Source organism: Aspergillus luchuensis, chromosome 3, assembly GCF_016861625.1.
Source record: "Aspergillus luchuensis IFO 4308 DNA, chromosome 3, nearly complete sequence".
Lineage (NCBI taxonomy): Eukaryota > Fungi > Ascomycota > Eurotiomycetes > Eurotiales > Aspergillaceae > Aspergillus > Aspergillus luchuensis.
The window spans coordinates 1,991,487-2,012,078 of record NC_054851.1 but is presented as its reverse complement, the minus strand read 5'-3'; the positions used below and the strand labels follow the sequence as shown (position 1 = coordinate 2,012,078).

Sequence of the window (20,592 nt, the reverse complement as noted above, 5' to 3'; positions counted from 1 at the left end):
CAAAAAAAGACTGTTGAAAATATACACAGATTCTCTAAGCTAGAGCTTTGATGATAAGCGCACACCAACGATGCGGCAAAGAAAATGTAGGTTGTGGATTGACGGAAGAAGCTGCTGAAGCAGTAATGTACGTCAGTTCGTCACCCGCAAACAAGTCGGCAGGTAACGTGATGAACATTGGAGGGAGCTTGGGTTTCTGCGGAATTGGTATCTACGGGTGACCGGAAAGGCGGACGGCAAAAAAGACACGTGTTCTGCCTGAGGCCACAAAAGCAGCGGTTATCGGGCTATCGCTATCAAAGGGGCGCCGAATCGGCACTAGCGCCTTTCGGCTAGGGCTCGCGTCCACACAAACTCACACTTTCCCGTCCTGGGGCGCAAGTAGCAAGTCACACATCAACTCCAACAACCACCCGCCGTCGACAACCACCACCCTCCCCCTACATTCTTTTCAGACCACCTTCGTCCCCAGCAGCCAATATGTCGGACTCTACTGTTGGCCAGACGAAGCAGTTTGGAAAGGGCCAGAGGACCGTCCCTCACCCGGCCCAGAAGGCCCAGAAATGGTACCCCGTTGATGACGAGTCGCAGCCCAAGAAAGTCAGTACCACACCCTGTGCAAGAGCCAGAAAATCAGTTGGAAAAGATGCGGTTTCGTTATGAACAAATGCGACGGGTTTGCGCTGGTCATTGGGAAAGATTGAACTTCCTTTGCGAAAAAGCGGAAGATTTGGAGGACAAGTCAAAGATTCAGGGCCAGTGTTCTATACCGCATGAGTTGATAAGGGAATCGCATCTTGGAGAAATCGGGGCCCCGGAATTCGAAATGGGCAAGAAGGAATTGGAACAGGCATTCTGACATGGTTATTTTATATACATATAGGTCCGCAAGGCTATCCGTCCCGCTAAGGTCCGCGAGAGCCTCCAGCCCGGTACCGTTCTGATCCTCCTCGCCGGCCGCTTCCGTGGAAAGCGTGTCGTTCTCCTCAAGCACCTCGAGCAGGGTGTTCTCCTCGTCACCGGTCCCTTCAAGATCAACGGTGTCCCCCTCCGCCGTGTCAACGCTCGTTACGTGATTGCCACCAGCACCCGTATCGACATCAGCGGTGTTGACGCCCAGACCCTCGAGAAGGTCTCCGCTGCCGACTACTTCACCAAGGAGAAGAAGGCCGAGAAGAAGACCGAGGAGGCTTTCTTCAAGCAGGGAGAGAAGCCCCAGGTATGTGCACATACACACCCGTGGTTTGGCTCTTCCTCCGAGAGGAGTCCAACCTATACGGAAGTGGCCGGATGAATACTGATATAGCGATTTTTCTCAATCAACAGAAGAAGGTTGTTGCCAGCGCTCGCGCTAGCGACCAGAAGGCCGTTGACCAGTCCATCCTCGCCTCCGTCAAGAAGGAGGCTTTCCTCGGAAGCTACCTGGCCAGCACCTTCAGCCTCCGCAACGGCGACAAGCCCCACGAGATGAAGTGGTAGATGTGTGACGCGGCGGCCGCGGGTTCGGTAGTTATTGTGGAGGAGTCCTGCGAGGGGCGGCGGCTAGAAACCCCCTTTTCAATCTTTTGCAAGCAACTGGTCGAACTCCACAACCGGCACTTGCAGAAGGAAAAGGGGGGTCGCAGGAGGAAACAGCTCATGAAGTATATGTAACTCGATTCGAGCCTCATGTTTGCTTAGGATTGCGGTTTTTTTTAATGCCGAGGTTAAAAAAGGAAAGGAAAAACCGGTTGTTATTTCATACTTGATCTCCCCCCAAAAACTGAACTGTCTTCCTCCAGCAATTCTGGCCGTTTGCACAACCCCCCCTTCTTGCAGTCGATAACTTTGAGCCGAAATGAAAAGAAAAAAAGAAGAATACCATTTCCAGCTGTTCAATTTTATGTTATTACACTCTGTTCACTACGACTATTCCAATTTCTTTCAATATCAGGTTCGGGCGGAAAAATATCAAAAGAATTGGGCATTTTATTATATCGACGATCCACTACTATTTCTTCTGGGGTAGATCAAGTTGTAGTAGATCATTCATATCTATGATGCATGACGGTATGATAGTACTAGGTAGTATACTTTGTGTGTGTATCGACTACTGCTACTACTTATCTATTGGCAACTGGACATTGCCGGGATTCCGAATGCAACCCCAGCCCCAGCCCCACATGCACATTCACATTCACATTCACACTGATAACGATAACATTCATAAAAAACACTATGATAGACAGCGACTCTTCTATGAAACACCAGACCAATCCCAACCAAGTCGAACCAAACTCCCTGCCAGACAATATAACCCATATTGCGCACATAACCTCAGAAATAGCATCACATCATAAATTACATGATCCATAAGCACATAACAACGAACCAACCAACCCAACACACCAAATGTATGCACAACAACAAAATATATATCTCCCCACACCACCTCACAACAACTGCCTTAACTTCTTCTTATGCTTCCTCTGCGTCTTCTTAGCGTGCGAATCCAAAGCCTCCTGCACCTTGGCCTCAATAATCTCCTTCCCCCTATGAACGGGCGTAGGCTCATCACCCTCATCTTCTGTTTCGGTGATCAGCACCTCACCCTCCTCTTCGCTAATTGTAGTCTGACAAAACCAATCCGCAATACCCCACGGGCCAAAATTCCCAGCCGCGCGATTCAAAAGATGCTTCTCTACTCGACGAGCGATCCCGCCCAGGAGGAAGAAGTCCATCGGCATGGCAGAGTATCCGGAGTGAGCGAGAGTCTCTTCCAGCGAGACGATGCTCAAGTAAATGGCGTAGGTGATCATGTGGAGGCGGAGGAAGACGGCGGGGAGTAATGTGGGGACGGCATTACCGAGGAGGTAGGGAATAGGGTGGTCGTAATGGGCTGTGGAAGGGTAGGGCGCGTGAAGCGAGTGGTACCAGGTTTGGTGGAGGGAGGAGATGTAGCGCGTGATGCGGTATGTGTCGTTATGGAGGATGAAGCGGTGGATGGTGTATGCGAGGATCTGGGAGTTGCGCGCGCGTGATTAGTTTGAATGTCGTTGCGGCTGATCGCCAACATTGGGAGTGTAAACATTTCGAGACAGAACTTACCTCTCGGAGTAGTAGGACACAGGCGAGATGGAAGGCAATATTCCATGGTATGATCGGGATCGAGAAGGATACTTTGAGGGCACTGCGCGTATTGAAATACCCGATGCGAAGAGTTTCGATGGTAGCTTGCACGGCGATGCTTATGAATATGTTGAGGAATGACCATCCTACGACTTTGAGCTCTCGACCCCGGACTCCTCGTCGCTTGCTTCCAGTCGGGAGACCCTGTTCACCATGCGCCTTGAGCAGCACGGCGGCTGAGGGGACAAGCGCATCGAATAGAAAGAGCAGCGCCGAGGGGAGGATATAGAACAGCAGTCGCACGCCTATGGAGCCGAACAGCTCAACCTTGAATGGGGAATGCGACAGGATGAGTGTTGTCCATGTCATATAAAAGAAGATCAAATTAAAGGTGGTGTAGGAGGGGGTGTAAGTGAAGAGACAGAAGAACAGAGCTGGGAGAGCCAAAACCCGATTCATGGTGTCGACGGCGATTGGGAGCTATTGAGGGTTCTGAAGAATAACGATCTGGCAGCGGGATCACAGTATCTAGCATCCCCTTGCATGCTTTCGCAGGCGCATCTTATATAGTGAGACTAGGAACAAAGGCGCAAAGTAGAAGAAAGTTTTGTGGTTGTCGAAGTGAAAGACAGCCGCAGGAACAATGGAAGAGCAAAGTGCCTGCAGCAGCCGCCCGACGTCACGACCCACTAGCCCTAAAATGGCGCCTCGCTTTGTCAACTCTGCGGCTATTTTCGGCGGCGGACAAAGGAACCATCCAAGCATCCGTTGGAGGTTCCAGACCTACCAGTACTTAGCTTCAAAGGCTTCGTTCGTTGCAAGTGTATCTCTATTGGTCTACGCCTCTCCGTTCTACAGACGTTTCAATTCTGCTCCGTGATCCGAGATTACAGTACAGCCTATGGAGCCTGGCCGTCAAACTAGAACCTAAAGACAGTGGAACAATGATGATGTTGAAATTAATGATCAATTGGGATTTCTCAGTACATGATACTCCAGGCGAACATAATAATGGTCATAAGGATAAAGAGGCACGCTCAGGGTATCTAATGCATACACCAAACGACGACACACAAAGCATAGCAAGACCCCCATCGATTACTCTCTCCGGCGACCAGGGACGCCGTGCTTCTCGCCCCAGCTCCAGGCCTGCCTCCTGAGATCGGGGCTCACATGCAAGAACAACAAGTTGCTGAGCCAGCCAGTGAACGTATCCTTAATGAAGGAGTTCCGCTGGCTGCCTCCGAGCGCTGATCCCTTCATAACATCGCCAACGAACATCGTGGTGATCATGTACTCACCCCTCTCCAGGGCCTTGATCGCAATGTTTGCAACTTCCCTAGGTGTCTGTGGTTTATCAGCAGCCTCCAGCTTCTTGGTCAAATCCGGCTTGAGCTTCTGTTCGTTGTCGAATCCAGGGCTGAGAATGCCCATGGGGAAGACGGTATGGATCTTGACGTCCGTAGCTGGAGCTTCTGAGCGGCACTTGTCGGCGCGAGAACCGTTGTACATCTCAATTTCTTGGCTGAGAGTATCAGACAAGGAGCGAATCGCAGCTTTGGCAGGCGAGTAAGGGGCATAACCAGCAATGGGCACAAATGCGAGGGTAGAGCATGTGAAGATGAGGTGTCTAGGAGGTAGCGGTATTTGCTGGCTGGGAGTAATGGGTACAAGCCACCGTCTCAAGATTGCATGAGCAGTGTTGGCAGCTGTCCAGTACACCGTATCCATTTGATCCCTCAATGTCTGAACCGGGGTCTCTGCAAAGAAGCCGGGACTGCAGTATCCCGCACAGCACCATACGATATCGGGGGATTGTCCGTCGTTCCATTCGGTGACTTCGGCCATGACACGGTCACACTCGGCAGCATTGGTCAGATCTGCACAGATGTAGTGGAATCTCTGCCGCTCGGCTTCAGCCGCGGCACCCTTTAAGAACATTATGAATTAGCTGAAGTTCACCCTGAGACCAAACGTCAACTTACCTTGACAGTCTCAACGGCATCCTGGAGCTTCGACTCCGTGCGTGCGACGAGCACAACATTGGCACCCTTCTCTGCAAGCTGGCAAGCCACGGCCTTGCCCATCCCCTCCGAACCTCCCGTGATAACAACGGTCTAAAGAAGAGGTTAACCGACTATGCCACGGGCATGAAGTTAGAGGAACAATGGAAACATACCCTGCCCTGAACGACGAACTGGTTACGACCGAATCCGAACATTTTGCTAGCAGAGTATAGGAATAGTCCGCAAAGAATGGTATAAATTCCCAGCGTCGTCGGGGAAGAGTCGTAAAAGATGGTGGGTATCAGAGGATGCATAGGAAAGGAGAAAGAGAAAAGGCTTTGGGGAAGAGGAAAGAAAAAACAGATGTCTGGGACTGTTCGATGCTTCCTGTTTTGGGACAATGGCCGATGAGGAGAGAAGGAAGCGGTATTCTTGTTGCTTTTTGGGTAAGATGATAGGAACAGTTCCAGATAGGAAGGCGCGATCCTCCGCGGAACATGGGCCCACCAAACGGTGCAAACACCCAATTGGGGACTAGTGTCTGCCGGGCGGTGAGAGTGTCCCTCCCAAATTTTTATTGCGAAAGTTTATCGATTCGCTGCGGAGGATTTGGTCCGTACTAGCAATTCTACCTCTCACTCCCTCATACACAATTTATCATGGGTAAAAAGAGAAAGGCTGGCGGTCGCCCTGCGGCCCCCAAGGCGGACAAGCATGGCCCGTCCAAATTCCACATTGAGGAGCGATTCGATGATTCGGAGGATGAGTTCCAGACCGGTCGCGACCAGATCTTGCTGGAAGAGGCGCCGGAAGCAAAGAGACGTCGGAGGGTGGCTGAGGAAGGTTGGTTGCACAAAGCGCATGCTGTGGGTATGTTTAACTAACGGGTTACGCTTCTAGAGGAGCTTCTCCAGGCATCGGACGAAGAAATCATGGGATACGATGACGAGGACGACGAGGATGATCTAGATATTGATGACGAGGAAGACTTTGACGAAGGCGATGACTATGATGAGGACGAAATGAATGGTGCTCAGTCAAAATCCAAGTCGAAGCGCGGCGGCAGTCCGGGATCTGAAGACGACGAAGAAGGTATCGCCGCTTGGGGCTCTTCCAAGAAGGATCTTTACAGTGCGGATCAGATCGAAACGGAAGCAGACGCTCTTGAAGAGGAGGAGGAAGCTAAGCGACTTCAGCAGAAGCATCTGCAGGCCATCAGTGAGGAAGACTTCGGCTTCGACGAATCTGAATGGGTCGAATCCGGCAAGGACCAGAAGGATGCAGAGGATGGCGGTGAGGTGACAGAGGTTCTCCCGCAATTGGAGATTACGGAAGATATGAGCGAAGAGGAGAAATTGAAGATACTCAAGTCCAGATATCCCGAGTTCGAGCCCCTAGCGAAAGACTTTGCCGACCTCCAGTCCACGCATCAGGCCCTCGCCAAGGCCGCCCAAAGCTTCAATGCCAACGATGACTCCGAAAATGCTCCGGAATTCGCACCGGTTACCGTCGTCAAGTTCCGCGCTCTGTCCGCTTACCTTGGTACGATCGGCATGTATTTTATGCTCCTGACCTCTTCCACCGACGACTCCGGCAAGCCTGCTCCACTATCGCCTGCTCAGCTAAGAGCCCACCCCATAATGGGTTCCCTAGTCAAGTTCAGAAAACTCTGGGAGACTGTCAAGAACCTCAGTGAACCCGAGCCGGAGGCATCCGAAGCCGAGGACGACTCCGAAGTTGATGAAATTATGGCCGATGCACCTACGCCCAAGCAAAAGAGCAAGAAGGGCGAGGAGCAGACTTCCAAGAAGAACAAGAAGAAGGCAGAGAAGGTATCCAAGGCACAGCGCGCCGCTGAAGCAGCACAAGCCGAGGCAGAGGCACGACGAGCAGAGCGACTCCGACAGACTGAAGCCAACCTCGCCGACCTGTCGAAGCTCGTTTCCGGATCGAGCAAGAAACGCGCTGCCCAGAAGACCAAGTCGACCAAGGAAGCCGACGACTCCGACTTCGGTGACGAAGACGCCCTCACAGCCAAGGAAGCCGAAGAGAAGGCCAAGCAGAAGCGCTCTCTTCGGTTCTACACATCTCAACTCGCCCAGAAAGCCAACAAGCGTAACGCAGCCGGTCGTGACGCAGGTGGTGATGCAGATCTACCTTACCGTGAGCGTCTAAGGGACCGCCAAGCCCGCCTGAACGCCGAAGCCGAGAGACGTGGTAAACAGAAGCTGAAGGACTCCGAGCAGCTAGGCGGCGACAGTGACGAGGAAGACCACCGGGTCGCCAAACAGCTCCGTGGCGACGAAGGGTCCGACGATGACGACTACTACGACATGGTCGCGGCTCGTGGCAAGCAGCGCAAGGACGACAAGAAGGCGCGCGCCGAGGCCTATGCTGCTGCGGCTCGTGAAGGCGGCCACGTTGAGATCCAGGAAGAAGTCGGACCCGATGGCAAGCGTGCCATCACCTACCAGATCGAGAAGAACAAGGGTCTTGCGCCCAAGCGCAGCAAGGACTCTCGCAACCCTCGTGTCAAGAAGAGAAAGAGATTCGAGGAGAAGAAGAAGAAGCTCGGCAGTATTCGTCAGGTATACAAGGGTGGTGAAGGTCGTGGTGGATATGGTGGTGAACTTACGGGTATCAAGAAGAACGTTGTTAAGAGTGTTAAGCTCTGATTCTAGTTCTTCTGGTTCTGTTTCTTGGTACTGCGGTAGCACAATTGGAGACATACATTACGGGCGTTCAATGTGTGCGAAAATGGGTCTTTGTGTGTATATAGATAATTTTCTTCCCGATGATACAAACCTTTGTCTGACTCTTGATGATATTGCTGAAGTCAGCTTCCACTAGTAAAGTAGACTGGCCGTAGCATAAAACATTGGATTAAAGAAGACCATAAAGGCACCGGATAGTACTGTAATTGGCAGTAAGTAGTTGCTGGGGTGGACCGTTATCCGTCCGGGTGAAGATAAATATATACTAATCTCGGTTGGCAGTCAAGAACCCGCACCAGATCCGTCGAACAATTTCTCCAGCCTATCTCTCATCAACTCAACATCACAAGGCGCAGACAGATTCAACGACAAGAACTCCCTCGCTAATTTGTCCTGGAAGCAAAACTAGTTAGCCCTGTCGTTTCTCAACCGGGGGACCAGAAATAGATAGACAAGTATATCCTACTGCATCTTCTAGAGCCTGTGTCTCTTGAGCCGAAAGGACAGCGCAAGCGGCCATCAGATTTTCACCACGAGCGGATAGTGAGGCAATTTCGTCTGCTCGATTGACAATTGTCTGGCTGATACCATTCATCGCGGCGCATCTGTATCGTACCCAGTTAGAGCATAAGCCTGGATCCTTGATTCTTCCAGAACACACATTGTCCCAAAGCTTTGATCGCTTCGTCCTAAGCGGAAACTATGCCATGCATCTTAGTGTCTCCTGCTTATGATCGTCGTGCGAGGGTTGGCGCTATACTTATAGAGATAGGTGATCTGGTCTTCAGCCTCACCGGGTTCTTCATGCACACGGACCTCCATGTGGCCGAGTTGTAACTGCGGCCTAGGTTTGAGATAACCGTTCGCGAGAATCTCATGGAAGTGTGTTGCAGCTATGACTTTGGGAGCATCTTCGCGGTTCAGTAAATGTTCGAGGACTCCACATGCCAGTCCGATGCCGTCTAAGAGTGTCAAATTTTAGCTGGTTATTCGGAGATGCAGATATACGAACCATTCTCATTGGTGCCTTTGCCGAATTCATCTATCAAGAGCAGACTACGGCCGGTTACCTGCTTCAGGTCAAAGGATAGCTGCTGCAGATCGTTCATGAAGGTACTTTGTATCTGGTAACGTGACACAAGTTAGATTTCCTAGTATAATAGTCGACTCACGAGCTTACCTGGGAGACGCTATCTTGAGTGTTTGACTTGACCAGGATTTTGTCGACAATCCCAAGCTCTGCGCTTTCAGCTGGCACAAAGCTATACCGTTGAGTATAATAGCCTTGAATCATTCGAACCAGGCGTTACATACCTTCCCACCTGCGCTAGATAGACAACGAGAGCTACCTGCATAGCACCTCATTAGCTAGCATTAACTGATGCTATGGAAGGAGCTCACCTGCTTCATGTATACGCTCTTCCCAGAATAGTTCGGCCCTGTAAGTAGTAGCATGCTTGGTCCATAGTCACTTTCGTGTGGGTTGGGTGTTAAGTGAAGAGGCCCCAACGGCTCTCCTCGTGTCCTTCTATCAACTAAAAAGGTATCATTGGGCACATAAGACGAGACCGTAAGCTCCTGTAGGATGTGTCTACCATTGTGTTAGCCCTCTGGACACGCTAAAGCGCCAGTTGTCTTACCTGCCGCCTCTGATCTTGATAACATCTCCTTCCACCATCTTAGGGCGCACCAACCTGTAAAAGCTAGCCGCTTGAGCCATTGCAAGAAGACTGTCACCGGTAAGATACTTTCATCAATCGTCGGCATCTATCTTTTACCTGTCTATTTGCCCACATACATCTGATGCTTCCAAAAGCACCGTCTCATAATGAAGTACCCTTTGCGCGAGATCATAAACTATCTCGATCTCCTTCTCTATCAAGTCGTCAGCTGCATTGGCCACAATAGCGCATCGAAAACCGAAGACAAACCACAGATTATGCCATAGATGTCACCTAATTTCTCATCCATCTCCCTCATCCTGAAGTCCTTAAAATAAGCTCTGTTCTCTGTGAAGAACATGAGTTCCCACTCGTCTTCAACGCCCCTGTAAGCGGCGTCTCCCGCCTCATTGAGTGGAATCGCAATGTTGAAACCGAGTTGCGGGAAGTAAATGACATTGACATCTATGTCGTAACTCTCGGGAATGGTCGTCGCTATCTCTATTGCAACCTGCTTCAAAAGGCTGTTCATACCGTCATACCTGTCCTTTATGCGATCCAGCTCCCTGTCTATTCCAGGTTTCACAACGGTTCTGCCCTGTTCCTCAGAGCTATCAATGTCGACCTGATATGGTCAGAATCGGCTGATTTTGGTGAGAAATATTGTGCATACTATTTCTTGTATCATTCTTCCGACTTTGTACAATTGAGCTGCTTCGAAAGCACGTAGCGCCTGCAACATGGTTAGTCGACTTTCGAGTGAGCGAATCTGATGAGGACCTTGTTATGGAGAGCCAGATTAGCACCATCTGAAGTCTCTCGTAAAGCGTCGTGGATGTCAATTCCATAAAAAGCAAACTTATGCCATATTAGCCAGGCATCCCCACAATGAGAATGTTATGACATACGGCCAGTAAAGTAGCCCACACAGTCGCCTTGAACCCCATAATCTTCCCGCTTCCGGTACTGATGCCCTTTCGAAGGTTGATCATCGCGTATTGGAGGTTCTTAATGTGCTTCAAGCCCTTGACCATCTTCTCCAATGGATTAAAATTGTCCGCCCTATGATACACACTGATAAAGGAATGTCGCTCATTGATAACGTCAAGTCCCACGCTCGGTCGGAGGAACATCTGTTTTAATTTATTTCTTCCTTGTGGTGTAGATGCAAAACGCTGGAAGAGACCATAAATTGAAAGCCCTTCTTTTGATGACGTTGACTTTCTTCCTGGGCCCTGATTCACCATGCTGGGATGTGTCTCAGATTCCATAATTTGGAGCGAAAGTAAGGTTCTGCCGTTGACAAACCTACTTCGCTGTAAACGAATGCCTCGCTGTTTCAGAGAGGATGAAGACTTACATAGTTCCGCTTAAAGTGAACATTTCCACGGATGATACTCTGAAGATTCCAGAGGCTCTCTCGTTGAACATTGACATGGAAGCTCGTCGTCTTTGTAGATAAGCGAGTATGGCACCAGCACATCCAATCGTCACTGTATTCTCCATATCGATGGAGCCGGACACATGCAGAAGCTTGCCTTCCTGCAATGTGAGGTCCAGGTTCTCAGTATCTAATTGTTCACCGTCAACTAACCCACTGTGTGGCACGAAGAACTTGATGCGATGCTCATGTCTTGAAGATATCTCTAAAGCAATCAGTTTGTTCTTTGCATTGGAATAGTTGAATTCTTGCGATGGACGGACGTCAAGTTGGTAGGGGACATAGGAGTGTGTATCTGCAAATATCAGATATGTCCCATTCTAATAAAACAGCAAAACTATGCTCCTCTAACCGCTGATTTGTTCATCCCATCGTCTTTCTTGGAGGTTGTTTGGATCCACACGGGGAGATATCAAGAGTACTGTAGGCTTCGTCTGGAGGACCACTTCAGACTCGTTAGCCGCTGAAGCATGAGAACGGAGAAGGTCAGACAAACAACTGTCGATTATATCCTTACTGGAATGCCGTAGATCGCCTAGGAGGTATAGTTTCTCTTCCAGCGCAGAATAATAGGAACATCCGACAGTCCCTGAATCTTTCATATCCACTGCCACTACAATTTGTTCAAGTTCGTCATCGATGGAGTACTCAAACTTGGCACTACCAGATCGAAACTGCTCAGCATTATTAGAGGTAGGTGCTCTTGCTCTTAGTGTCTCTTGTGAAGAGGGAGGCAAGTTGCCTGAAGTCATCGGTCGTGGAAAGTCGTCATGTTTGGACGAGGGATTGAAAGAGTCGAAATGTCGGGAACGGGTCGTACGTTTTCTTTTCGTTCGTGGCTCCATAATGCATGGGTGGTTGCTTTCAGATTGAGAGAGTGTCTGCTAGGAGGTTCATTCTATGAAGAACACGCCTTCAAAGCGGCACTACTTTACCAGATCAAGTGACAGCCCCGAAAATTTACAACACTGAAGAAAATAACGCAATGGAAATTCTATAGTAAATATGTACAATTTAGTCGTCACTTATGTTACACTGATTATGCTATGATACATGAGCAAGAGTAGAGATCAAGTCATACAAGGTCATCATCTTAACACCTTTTCCAGACAATAGCGCCGAATACCCAAATATAAGAAAGAGCAAAGTGCGTAATGAGTCTTAGGAACTTTCAGTTTCTGTCGTCACCGGAGCTTCTGCTGCTACTGCAAGCCCACTCTTGTCGGCATTGAACGTGACACGAGCAGTTTGCCCGGACGTGACTTCGCCGCGAATGATCTTATCAGCCAGCTTGTTGCCGATCTCTTTGGCGATCAAGCGGTTAAGGGGCCGGGCTCCGTATTTAGGATCGTATCCCTTCTCGCAAAGCCAGTCTTTGATTTCGTCATCAACCTTCAGAATCATTCGGCGGTCGTCGAGACGTGATTGCAGCTCCTTCACTCTGATATCAACAATATCCCTCAGAGCGTCGCGGGACAGCCTCTTGAAAATGATAAATTCGTCGATACGGTTGAGAAACTCTGGCGGATAGGCCGATTGTACAACATCCATAACCGACTTTTTGGTTTCAGGCGCAAGCTCGTTATCACCACCTTCCTTGTAGGGGTGCAAAGGATCGGCGCCTACAAGAATGTCGGCACCGAGGTTCGATGTTAAAACAATGAGAGTGTTCCTGAAGTCGACCTTGTGGCCCTGAGAATCCGTGAGAAACCCTTCATCAAGGACTTGCAAGAGCAAGGCAGAGATGTCGCGATGCGCCTTCTCGAACTCATCGAATAGCAGAACCGCGTAGGGCTTCCTCCTCACAGCCTCTGTGAGTTGACCGGCGTCATCGTAGCCAACGTAGCCGGCCGGAGAGCCGATCAAACGACTAATAGTGTGTTTTTCCTGGAATTCGCTCATATCGAACCGAACAACAGCCGTCTCCGTGGAGAACAAGAACTCAGCCATCTTCTTGCAGAGCTCTGTCTTGCCAACACCCGTAGGACCGAGGAACATGAACGAGGCGAGGGGCCGGTTTTCGCCACTAAGGCCAGCTCTTTGCATGCGCACGGCGTTTGCAACTGCAGAAAGAGCCTCATCCTGCCCACGAACGGATTTACGTAGAGTGTCTTCCATTTTGATGAGCTTCTCCACCTCACCGGCCATTAGCTTGTTGACAGGGATGCCAGTAGTCCGAGAGACCACGTTTCCAATATCATCAGCGGTGACGGAGTCGTGGATGAGACTAGTCTGGGCCTTTGTGGCTTGCTCTTCACCCTCTTTGGGAAGTTTGGCTTCGAGAGTAGGAATGGTGGCATATCTCAGTTCACCCGCCTTTGCAAAGTCTCCTTCTCTTTGAGCTTTCTCCAACTCGAAGCGAGCACGCTCCAGCTCCTCTTTGGCACGCTTGAGCTCTTCGATTTCCGATTTCTCCTTCTCCCATACCTCGGTCAATTTTCTCGCTTCTTCTTGTTTGACCTTCAGATCTTCCTGTAGTTTGTCTCTTCTTTCGCGGCTACTGACATCGGTCTCCTTGCGAAGTGACTCCAGCTCAATCTGGATGGTAGTGATATCGCGATCAAGCTCTCTGATCACATCGGGCTTTGACTCCTGCTGTAGTCGTAAGGCGGACGCCGCTTCGTCGACCAGATCGATAGCCTTGTCGGGAAGGAATCGGTCGGTAATGTATCGGTTGCTGTAAGTTGCTGCCGCCACCAAAGCACCATCTGTGATTCGAACACCATGGTGCACTTCATACTTGTTCTTGATACCACGCAAGATGGATATGGTAGCGGCAACCGAGGGCTCCCCGACCTGTATAGGCTGGAATCGTCTAGCCAAAGCCACGTCCTTCTCAATCAATCTGTATTCGTTCAAAGTCGTAGCACCACAGCATTGTAGCTCACCGCGAGACAATGCCGGTTTCAGAAGGTTGCTGGCGTCAATACTGCCTTCGGCCTTCCCCAAGCCAAGCAAGGTATGAAGCTCGTCAATGAAGAGGATCACACCCCCTTGCGCATCCTCGACCTCCTTAAGGACAGATTTCAACCGTTCTTCGAAGTCACCTCTGAATTTAGCACCAGCAATGAGAGACCCCAGATCCAGAGCAATAACACGTTTGTCCTTAATGCTCTCGGGAACGTCTCCTTGAACAATTCTCTGTGCCAAACCCTCCAAGACGGCAGTCTTTCCGGTACCCGCAGCTCCGATCAGAACGGGGTTGTTTTTGGTTCGTCTGGAGAGAACCTGAATGGTGCGATGGATTTCGGCATCACGTCCAATGACCGGGTCCAATTTGCCTGCCTTAGCCCTGGCTGTGAGGTCGACACCGAATTGTTCCAAGGCCGACTTTTCTGGTTCACCACCAAGGTTCATGCGATGGGTACCTCCGGGAGGATGAGGGCGACCATTGGCATAAGTGCGTACAGGCAAGACGGACGGGAGCCGGGCGACATTCGTGATCCGGGTGGGCGCAAGTAGACGCAATGCCTGAGAAGGTTGAAGAAGGCGATTCGATGACGGTAGGGAGGATGGTCGGAGTAGTCGACCCCGAGCGAGTTGTAACCTTGACGACATGATCAAACAGCCGACCGTGTGCACAGTTGGGTGTGAAAGCAAAAGGTACAACACTGCAGATCTTCAGACCAGCTCCCGATATAGCTGGGGAGACCTATATACCTCGCCGGGACAGGCGGCCAGCCGATTGCCTCACAGGCGTCGCGAGGCTTCTCGAAGGCTCCACCGCACGGCGAACGATGAGTGGCGGAAGCTCCCCCAAAAGGGCCAGCTAGCTCCGTCACCGTGGGGTCACATGACCGGCCGGAATGAGGGGCTCAGTTGGTGCCGCCGAAAAATTTCACTACTCGGACCCTCCGCTGAAAAAATACTTCAGAACACCTTTCCCCTCCTATTTATTCCTCCTTTTCTTCTTCTTTCCTTCTACTCACCACACACATCCCCCAAACACACATTCACAATGGGTTTCACTGATCTTGCCTCCGAAGCCGGCCTTACCCGTATGTTCACACTTTCCCTTTCTTTTTCATCATTTCCTTTTCCAATCTGCTCTCAGCAGTAACTAATGGTACCCCTCAGTTGCCAACAACTACCTGGCTACCAGGAGCTACATTGTTGGGTAAGGCACACCTTTAGGGATCCTTTTCCCCCTCCCCTTTTGCATTGGTGCCTTTTGAAAGATTCTTCCTTGTTTGCATGATGAAAAGAAATTGGTCCGTGTTTATGAGGCGGCTTAAGACCCCGCTGCAAGATTAAACACAATGCGAGAAATCGCGCTTCTGATTACTTGGAAAAATTCTTCTTTGCTTTCTGTTTTCCGTCATTCATGGATACCTTCACTAGCGATGATGGTGGCATAAAGCTAACTGGAATATAGCGATGCTCCCTCCCAGGCCGATGTCGTGACCTTCAAGGCCTTCTCCGGTGCCCCTGACGCCGAGAAGTACCCCCACGCTGCTCGCTGGTACAAGAACATCGCCTCTTTCGAGGCTGAGCACGCCTCCCTCCCCGGCGATGCCTCCAAGCCCTACACTGCCTACGGCCCTGAGTCCACTGAGCTGCCCACCAACCCCAAGGCTGCCAACGACGACGACGACATGGACCTCTTCGGCTCCGATGATGAGGAGGAGGACCCGGAGGTCGTCAAGGAGCGTGAGGCTCGCCTTGCTGAGTACCGCAAGAAGAAGGAGTCCAAGCCCAAGCCCGTTGCCAAGTCCCTCGTGACTCTCGAGGTTAAGCCCTGGGGTATGTTTCATCTCCATATATCGCATTCATTGTGTATGATTCTAACCAGTCACAGATGATGAGACCAACCTTGAGGAGATGGAGGCCAACGTCCGTGCCATCGAGATCGACGGTCTCGTCTGGGGTGCCTCCAAGTTCGTTACCGTTGGTTTCGGTATCAAGAAGCTCCAGATCAACCTTGTCGTCGAGGACGAGAAGGTTTCCCTCGACGAGCTCCAGGCTCAGATCGAGGAGGACGAGGACCACGTCCAGTCCACCGATGTTGCTGCCATGCAGAAGCTGTAAGCGGAACGTTGTTTAATGATGAAGATAAATGGCGTGATGATGGATTTTCTTATGCTATCCCACGGAAATATACTGTCATGAACTTGAATAACCCAAGCCGACTGGGGACACCCCTCGGCATAACGAATACCAAAAATCAAAAATACCCAATTAATACCCTACTGGTGCAGATGTAGCCGATAATTTCGTAGATTAGTAGCTTTACCCCTCCTAATAGTAGAAACCACACCAAGTGGGATGAACTGAACAAATGAAATGCTGCCCAATTCAATCAAAACCTGGTTGGGCCTTTGGCGGGGGAGTGGCCGGTCAATCCGGACCAGAAATTCTTTGCCAAGTGCAGAAGAGGTTCCATTGGTCTACCGTAGAAATCAGTTGCGCAGATTACTACATACAGCTAGTTAGCTAACTAACCACCAACTAGGTAAGCTACTACTGATAGACCGGCCGGACTCCAAAGCTCACGAGCGACAAGCCAATCTCGACCACGGTCCTTGTCCACCAACCCCGAAATCAGTACCTTTCTTGATACCCATTACTTTCTGAATCATCTCAAAAATATTGTTACAGAAGAAAGCAAGAAAACAAAGATGGGATTCATCTCCCGCATTATCACACTCTTCGGCCTCGTCCTGCTCGCCCATGCGTACGTTGAACACAACCTACCTACATTGATCCCTCCACTTCACAGCGGCACTCAATAAGGAAACCCTGAACTAATAAGACAACCCCTATTTAAATATTATAGAGGCTACTCCGCCCACGAACACACCATCCTGTATAGCAACACCGCCAGCACAGCAAGCGGCGGCACCACCGCCCTCCCGCTCGACATCGTCATCGAAGCCCTCGTTTCACTAGTCCTCGTTTCGGCGGGACTTGTCCTCGGCGCAGAAAAGCTCAAGCCGATTAGTTGGAGTGAATGGGCGGGTCAGATTGAGCGCGAGGGTGGTGGAAGGAATCCGTATCGGAGGTTGGAGGAACGGTATGGGTTTTGGGATGTTAGGGTGAGTTTGACCCTACCCTTCTTTCGTGTCTGGAGGATTGGGGGTATTGGGAGGATGAGGATGGGGATGGGGTTGTGGGATTTGGGTTTGGGCTTATGCTGATGTGTTGGGTGTTCTAGGCGAAGAGAAAGGAGTTTGCGGATTGGATGAAGGGGGAGGTTCCTGTTCCTGGTAAGGAATGAGTTGAGGGGATTGATTGGTTTTGTGGGGTATTAGGATGGGTTGGGAATGGGATCGGTGTGGTGTGGTGTTGGGTATTATTTGGTTTGTATCATATATGTACGCTTGACTGATTGATGGGATTTGGAATGAAAAAGATATTTTGATTGATATGGTTGCTTATGATGGTTTGTCTTGGTTTGTTTGTATTGGATTGGGTGTTGGTTGGTTCAAAGGACTTGATATTAAGCTGTGTGCTTGTTCGGTTTGGTGATCTACTGGTATAGATGCGGTATATCAGGATGGTAAAAGGTCGAGCGTGGGTATAGTCACTAAGCATCCATGGCTGGTTCAATCAAGCTGTCATAGAGCAGCGATGAAAAGTGCAGATAAGATGCTGACTTGGAACAGAAACTCAGTGGAGTAGGTGTATGCCTACACAATGCCTACCACTCACACACCAGACTTGACTGTGACTACAAATGCCTCAACCTCTACACTCCTACCTACCTGCAGATATGCTCTACGCCATGGGTAAGAAAGTGGGATAGTCCAGAACCGCCCACACAACGCCCAATACCCACCTGCAACGCGTATACCACCATCGCATCCATCACTGACATCCAACATATCCAACCCTGCCATGGAGAATTCTTCCGTAAGATTATTAACGTTCTTCGCGCCCCAAGTTTCCGCGGACCATTATCCGTCATGTTAATTGGAATGTTGTCCGTCCGGCGAACGGTTCGGTCTAGCCCCGGAGCCCAAGAGAAGTGAGTGGGTGTGATGGGATGGAGTGCCAATCATGAATGCATTCATTCTTGAATGAGCTTGCGCTGCGCTGCATGGCAGGGATAGTGGCATGTAAGTGAAAGTGTGTGTGTGAAGTAGTCGTGTACGAGAGGACGCGTCCACTCATTGATATTGTCACCAACATCGTCATCTCTTGAGCGTTTTCAATGATGGGTTCGGGAATCATGTCCGGAGTTGGATATTGTAGACTTTAGGTTCACCCCTTCCCATTTCAATAGGAGTTTGCGCGGGATGACGCGGCCGGACAATGGGGGAGGGTGCTCGGTGTAGACACAGTTGACAGTAGATGTTATGTTCAATGCTGCTTGCTGGTAGGGTAAGTAGTTGTGCAGTCTGGTAGAAGTGGACACAGCAGGCATTGACTAAAAGTAGGAAATAGTCTTCAAACTCGTGGCAGGTGTCATGGCCTTCACTTTCTTAGTTCATCCATCCAGGTTAGTCCTGCAGGTGACAAGAGACAGGCCACGCAAGAGTCAGTAGATCATTGAATTGTTAGTGAGCGAATGATATTCCACATGTATTTTATAGTGTTGTCAATCATCCATCGCAGTGGTATGCTCATCATGATCAATCTGGAAAGTGGTTGAGGCAATTCGAACCCCTCTCGCCTGACACATCCCAGTTCTCAATTTTGGACTTTCCATTCGGTTCTAATTAAGGTGCTGTGTCGCAAGCCCTCAACCCGTCTTGGCTTATACCAGCTAACTGAGTCGTCCAAGACGGGAGGTCAAGAACATGTCCAATAGGGGGGGATTTACTTGAATTAGCAGTTCGTAAACGAGGAAGGAAATGGTGGGGTAAGTTGATGGGTTGATTAGTTGGGAAGGAAGAGAAACAAGCGCAGGTCTAAAGCAAGACACGGACAACACAACGGCACACAGGTTAGGCCTTTTGACTGGTTTGAATGCAAGACATATCACGGTGACATGGAGGGTAAACGTAAGTAGTCCTCTGAAGCGATTCAGTTTATTTAGGTACGGTCAATATCCAATAGTGATTAGTGAGGCATTATCCAATGGACATGAAAGTAATAACGGGCATAGAGATGATGGATGCTCCAAGTGGGGATGAATACGAAGATCTATTAGTGGTAAGTATCTATAGGTGCAAGCATGAGGATGACAAGTCCTTTTCTAAGTACTTCCGTAGCATTTTACTGTGATCGCCTAGGTCTAGTTAGTCTAAAGACGGGGGAATTGGTGGGCAATAATAGTCAATAATGAGGAAAAGCAACGTAACCCAACCACCGCTACCAGCCTTACCCCGTAACCCCGAGAACGATAGGTCTTTTTTCTTTTGTTTCTTCTTTTCCCCTGTCTTCACGGGGGTAAAAGCAGGCAATTTTAGCGACCACAAAGAAATTAAAACTCCGGACCATGGACCCTGTTATGTAACGTGTATGTGAGTTTTCACCGAAAGGACATCTCAGTTCAAAGGCTGGCGCCATCTACTACTTATTGATTGATTTCTTATTATAAATTAGTAGCAGTATTTATTCAATGCTCAAATTGGGTGGCGCCCCCACCAATCGAAGTGGAGGGTCTCATTCTCGACCGAATTAACGGGGGAAAATGGAGATGGCGTCCGAGGGTTGAGATTGAGACAAGGGCGGGATGGAGAGAGGGGCGGTTGAGCATTGGCAGGGTTAGGGAGAATTCTTAGCCTCGCCTAGATACTACTGAGAGTCTGGGATGTCTTCCTTCTTTTAACCCTTGTGCCCTGCCATGCGTCATGTTCATCCCTGGAAGAGGGAGGGAGGGAGGTAGAGTTGAGTCGAGTATGAATCCAGTGTGTTCATTATTGCCTAGTTGATAGGTATGGAGTACGTGTGCGAGGCCCTACTGTATTTCCCTTGCATCACGCGGGTGGTAATTAAGTAAAATGTCCGTATCCGACCCTCTTGAAGGCCGGAGATTTGAGACCCCTGATACCGCTGTACCTTACGGTACTGGTCTGGCCTAGTGCCATGTCTTAAATGGAGGAGGGCCGGGGAAAAGTTAGTATGAAAGAAGAAAAGCAAAAGAAGAAAGAAAATAAATTAATAAAGAAAAAGGATTGATCGACACTTCCCAAGTCCATGCACACCTCGCATCGGTTGCATACGTACGCTTTGCTCATGTAGGAACAAGACCAGACAGCAACTGTGCTCTTGGCATCTTGCAGGTCAACTCTACTATTTACTAACTAGTTCTGTCCTTCTCTTATTTATGGTTGATGTTAATTATTTTTCCGGATCGGCTCTACTCCGGAAGAAGACCGAGAATGAAAGGTGCGTAGAAGTTCTTATGAGCCATGCAGGGGTCGAATCACGTTCTATTGTGCGGTGGTGCCGAAGGGCTCGTCATGATCTTACGTCAGGTATCGACTCTGAGGGTTGGGATGGATGGATGATGCGTCTTTAGGTGGTTTGTTACGTGGACAAGCAGGATGTGGCAGTAAATGAGGCTTGCTATCGGTTAAGCATTGCCGTTGCTACAGTATCTTCCATATCACCAGCTTGTCTGTCGGTCGAACCCGTCAGTTGTTGTTCTTCTTCGGAGTGGCGTGCCTGACGGCTATGAAAGGCTAGACTGGTCGGATGTACTGCCTCGTATGACAAGCTTTGAATGCGTGGCTGGGAAAGACAAGACAGGATAGGACAAGGCATTCATGCGG

At 49.8% G+C, this 20,592-nt stretch overlaps 8 protein-coding genes across 8 annotated transcripts; 4 read left to right on the top strand and 4 right to left on the bottom strand.

Annotated features, from left to right (window-relative positions):
• Positions 1–480: 480 nt before the first annotated feature.
• On the top strand, positions 481–1,479 carry AKAW2_30685A (60S ribosomal protein eL6; the record flags this gene model as incomplete). The annotated part of the gene is made up of 3 exons (XM_041687227.1): positions 481–600; positions 884–1,219; positions 1,327–1,479. 3 exons carry the CDS (start codon positions 481–483, stop codon positions 1,477–1,479), a joined length of 609 nt encoding a protein of 202 aa, XP_041541132.1.
• A 953-nt stretch (positions 1,480–2,432) lies between these two features.
• Positions 2,433–3,567, bottom strand: AKAW2_30684S (sterol desaturase family protein; the record flags this gene model as incomplete). The annotated part of the gene is made up of 2 exons (XM_041687226.1): positions 2,433–2,999; positions 3,088–3,567. 2 exons carry the CDS (start codon positions 3,565–3,567, stop codon positions 2,433–2,435), a joined length of 1,047 nt encoding a protein of 348 aa, XP_041541131.1.
• A 639-nt stretch (positions 3,568–4,206) lies between these two features.
• ksrA (3-dehydrosphinganine reductase) lies at positions 4,207–5,428 on the bottom strand (the record flags this gene model as incomplete). Its single annotated transcript, XM_041687225.1, has 3 exons — positions 4,207–5,037; positions 5,094–5,225; positions 5,288–5,428. 3 exons carry the CDS (start codon positions 5,426–5,428, stop codon positions 4,207–4,209), a joined length of 1,104 nt encoding a protein of 367 aa, XP_041541130.1.
• A 345-nt stretch (positions 5,429–5,773) lies between these two features.
• On the top strand, positions 5,774–7,789 carry AKAW2_30682A (something about silencing 10 family protein; the record flags this gene model as incomplete). Its single annotated transcript, XM_041687223.1, has 2 exons — positions 5,774–5,957; positions 6,015–7,789. The coding sequence occupies 2 exons, from the start codon at positions 5,774–5,776 to the stop codon at positions 7,787–7,789; spliced, it is 1,959 nt and encodes a 652-aa protein (XP_041541129.1).
• A 630-nt stretch (positions 7,790–8,419) lies between these two features.
• MSH5 (MutS family protein MSH5) lies at positions 8,420–11,775 on the bottom strand (the record flags this gene model as incomplete). Its single annotated transcript, XM_041687222.1, has 15 exons — positions 8,420–8,528; positions 8,589–8,790; positions 8,841–8,952; positions 9,009–9,090; positions 9,143–9,177; positions 9,230–9,419; positions 9,469–9,558; positions 9,607–9,703; positions 9,760–10,114; positions 10,163–10,222; positions 10,270–10,347; positions 10,398–10,797; positions 10,850–11,225; positions 11,283–11,375; positions 11,427–11,775. 15 exons carry the CDS (start codon positions 11,773–11,775, stop codon positions 8,420–8,422), a joined length of 2,628 nt encoding a protein of 875 aa, XP_041541128.1.
• A 316-nt stretch (positions 11,776–12,091) lies between these two features.
• Positions 12,092–14,488, bottom strand: hsp78 (chaperone ATPase HSP78; the record flags this gene model as incomplete). Its single annotated transcript, XM_041687221.1, has 1 exon — positions 12,092–14,488. The coding sequence occupies one exon, from the start codon at positions 14,486–14,488 to the stop codon at positions 12,092–12,094; it is 2,397 nt and encodes a 798-aa protein (XP_041541127.1).
• A 400-nt stretch (positions 14,489–14,888) lies between these two features.
• EFB1 (translation elongation factor 1 subunit beta) lies at positions 14,889–15,958 on the top strand (the record flags this gene model as incomplete). The annotated part of the gene is made up of 4 exons (XM_041687220.1): positions 14,889–14,928; positions 15,008–15,047; positions 15,306–15,673; positions 15,729–15,958. The coding sequence occupies 4 exons, from the start codon at positions 14,889–14,891 to the stop codon at positions 15,956–15,958; spliced, it is 678 nt and encodes a 225-aa protein (XP_041541126.1).
• A 590-nt stretch (positions 15,959–16,548) lies between these two features.
• On the top strand, positions 16,549–17,147 carry AKAW2_30678A (membrane magnesium transporter family protein; the record flags this gene model as incomplete). The annotated part of the gene is made up of 3 exons (XM_041687219.1): positions 16,549–16,604; positions 16,707–16,965; positions 17,085–17,147. The coding sequence occupies 3 exons, from the start codon at positions 16,549–16,551 to the stop codon at positions 17,145–17,147; spliced, it is 378 nt and encodes a 125-aa protein (XP_041541125.1).
• Positions 17,148–20,592: the final 3,445 nt, after the last annotated feature.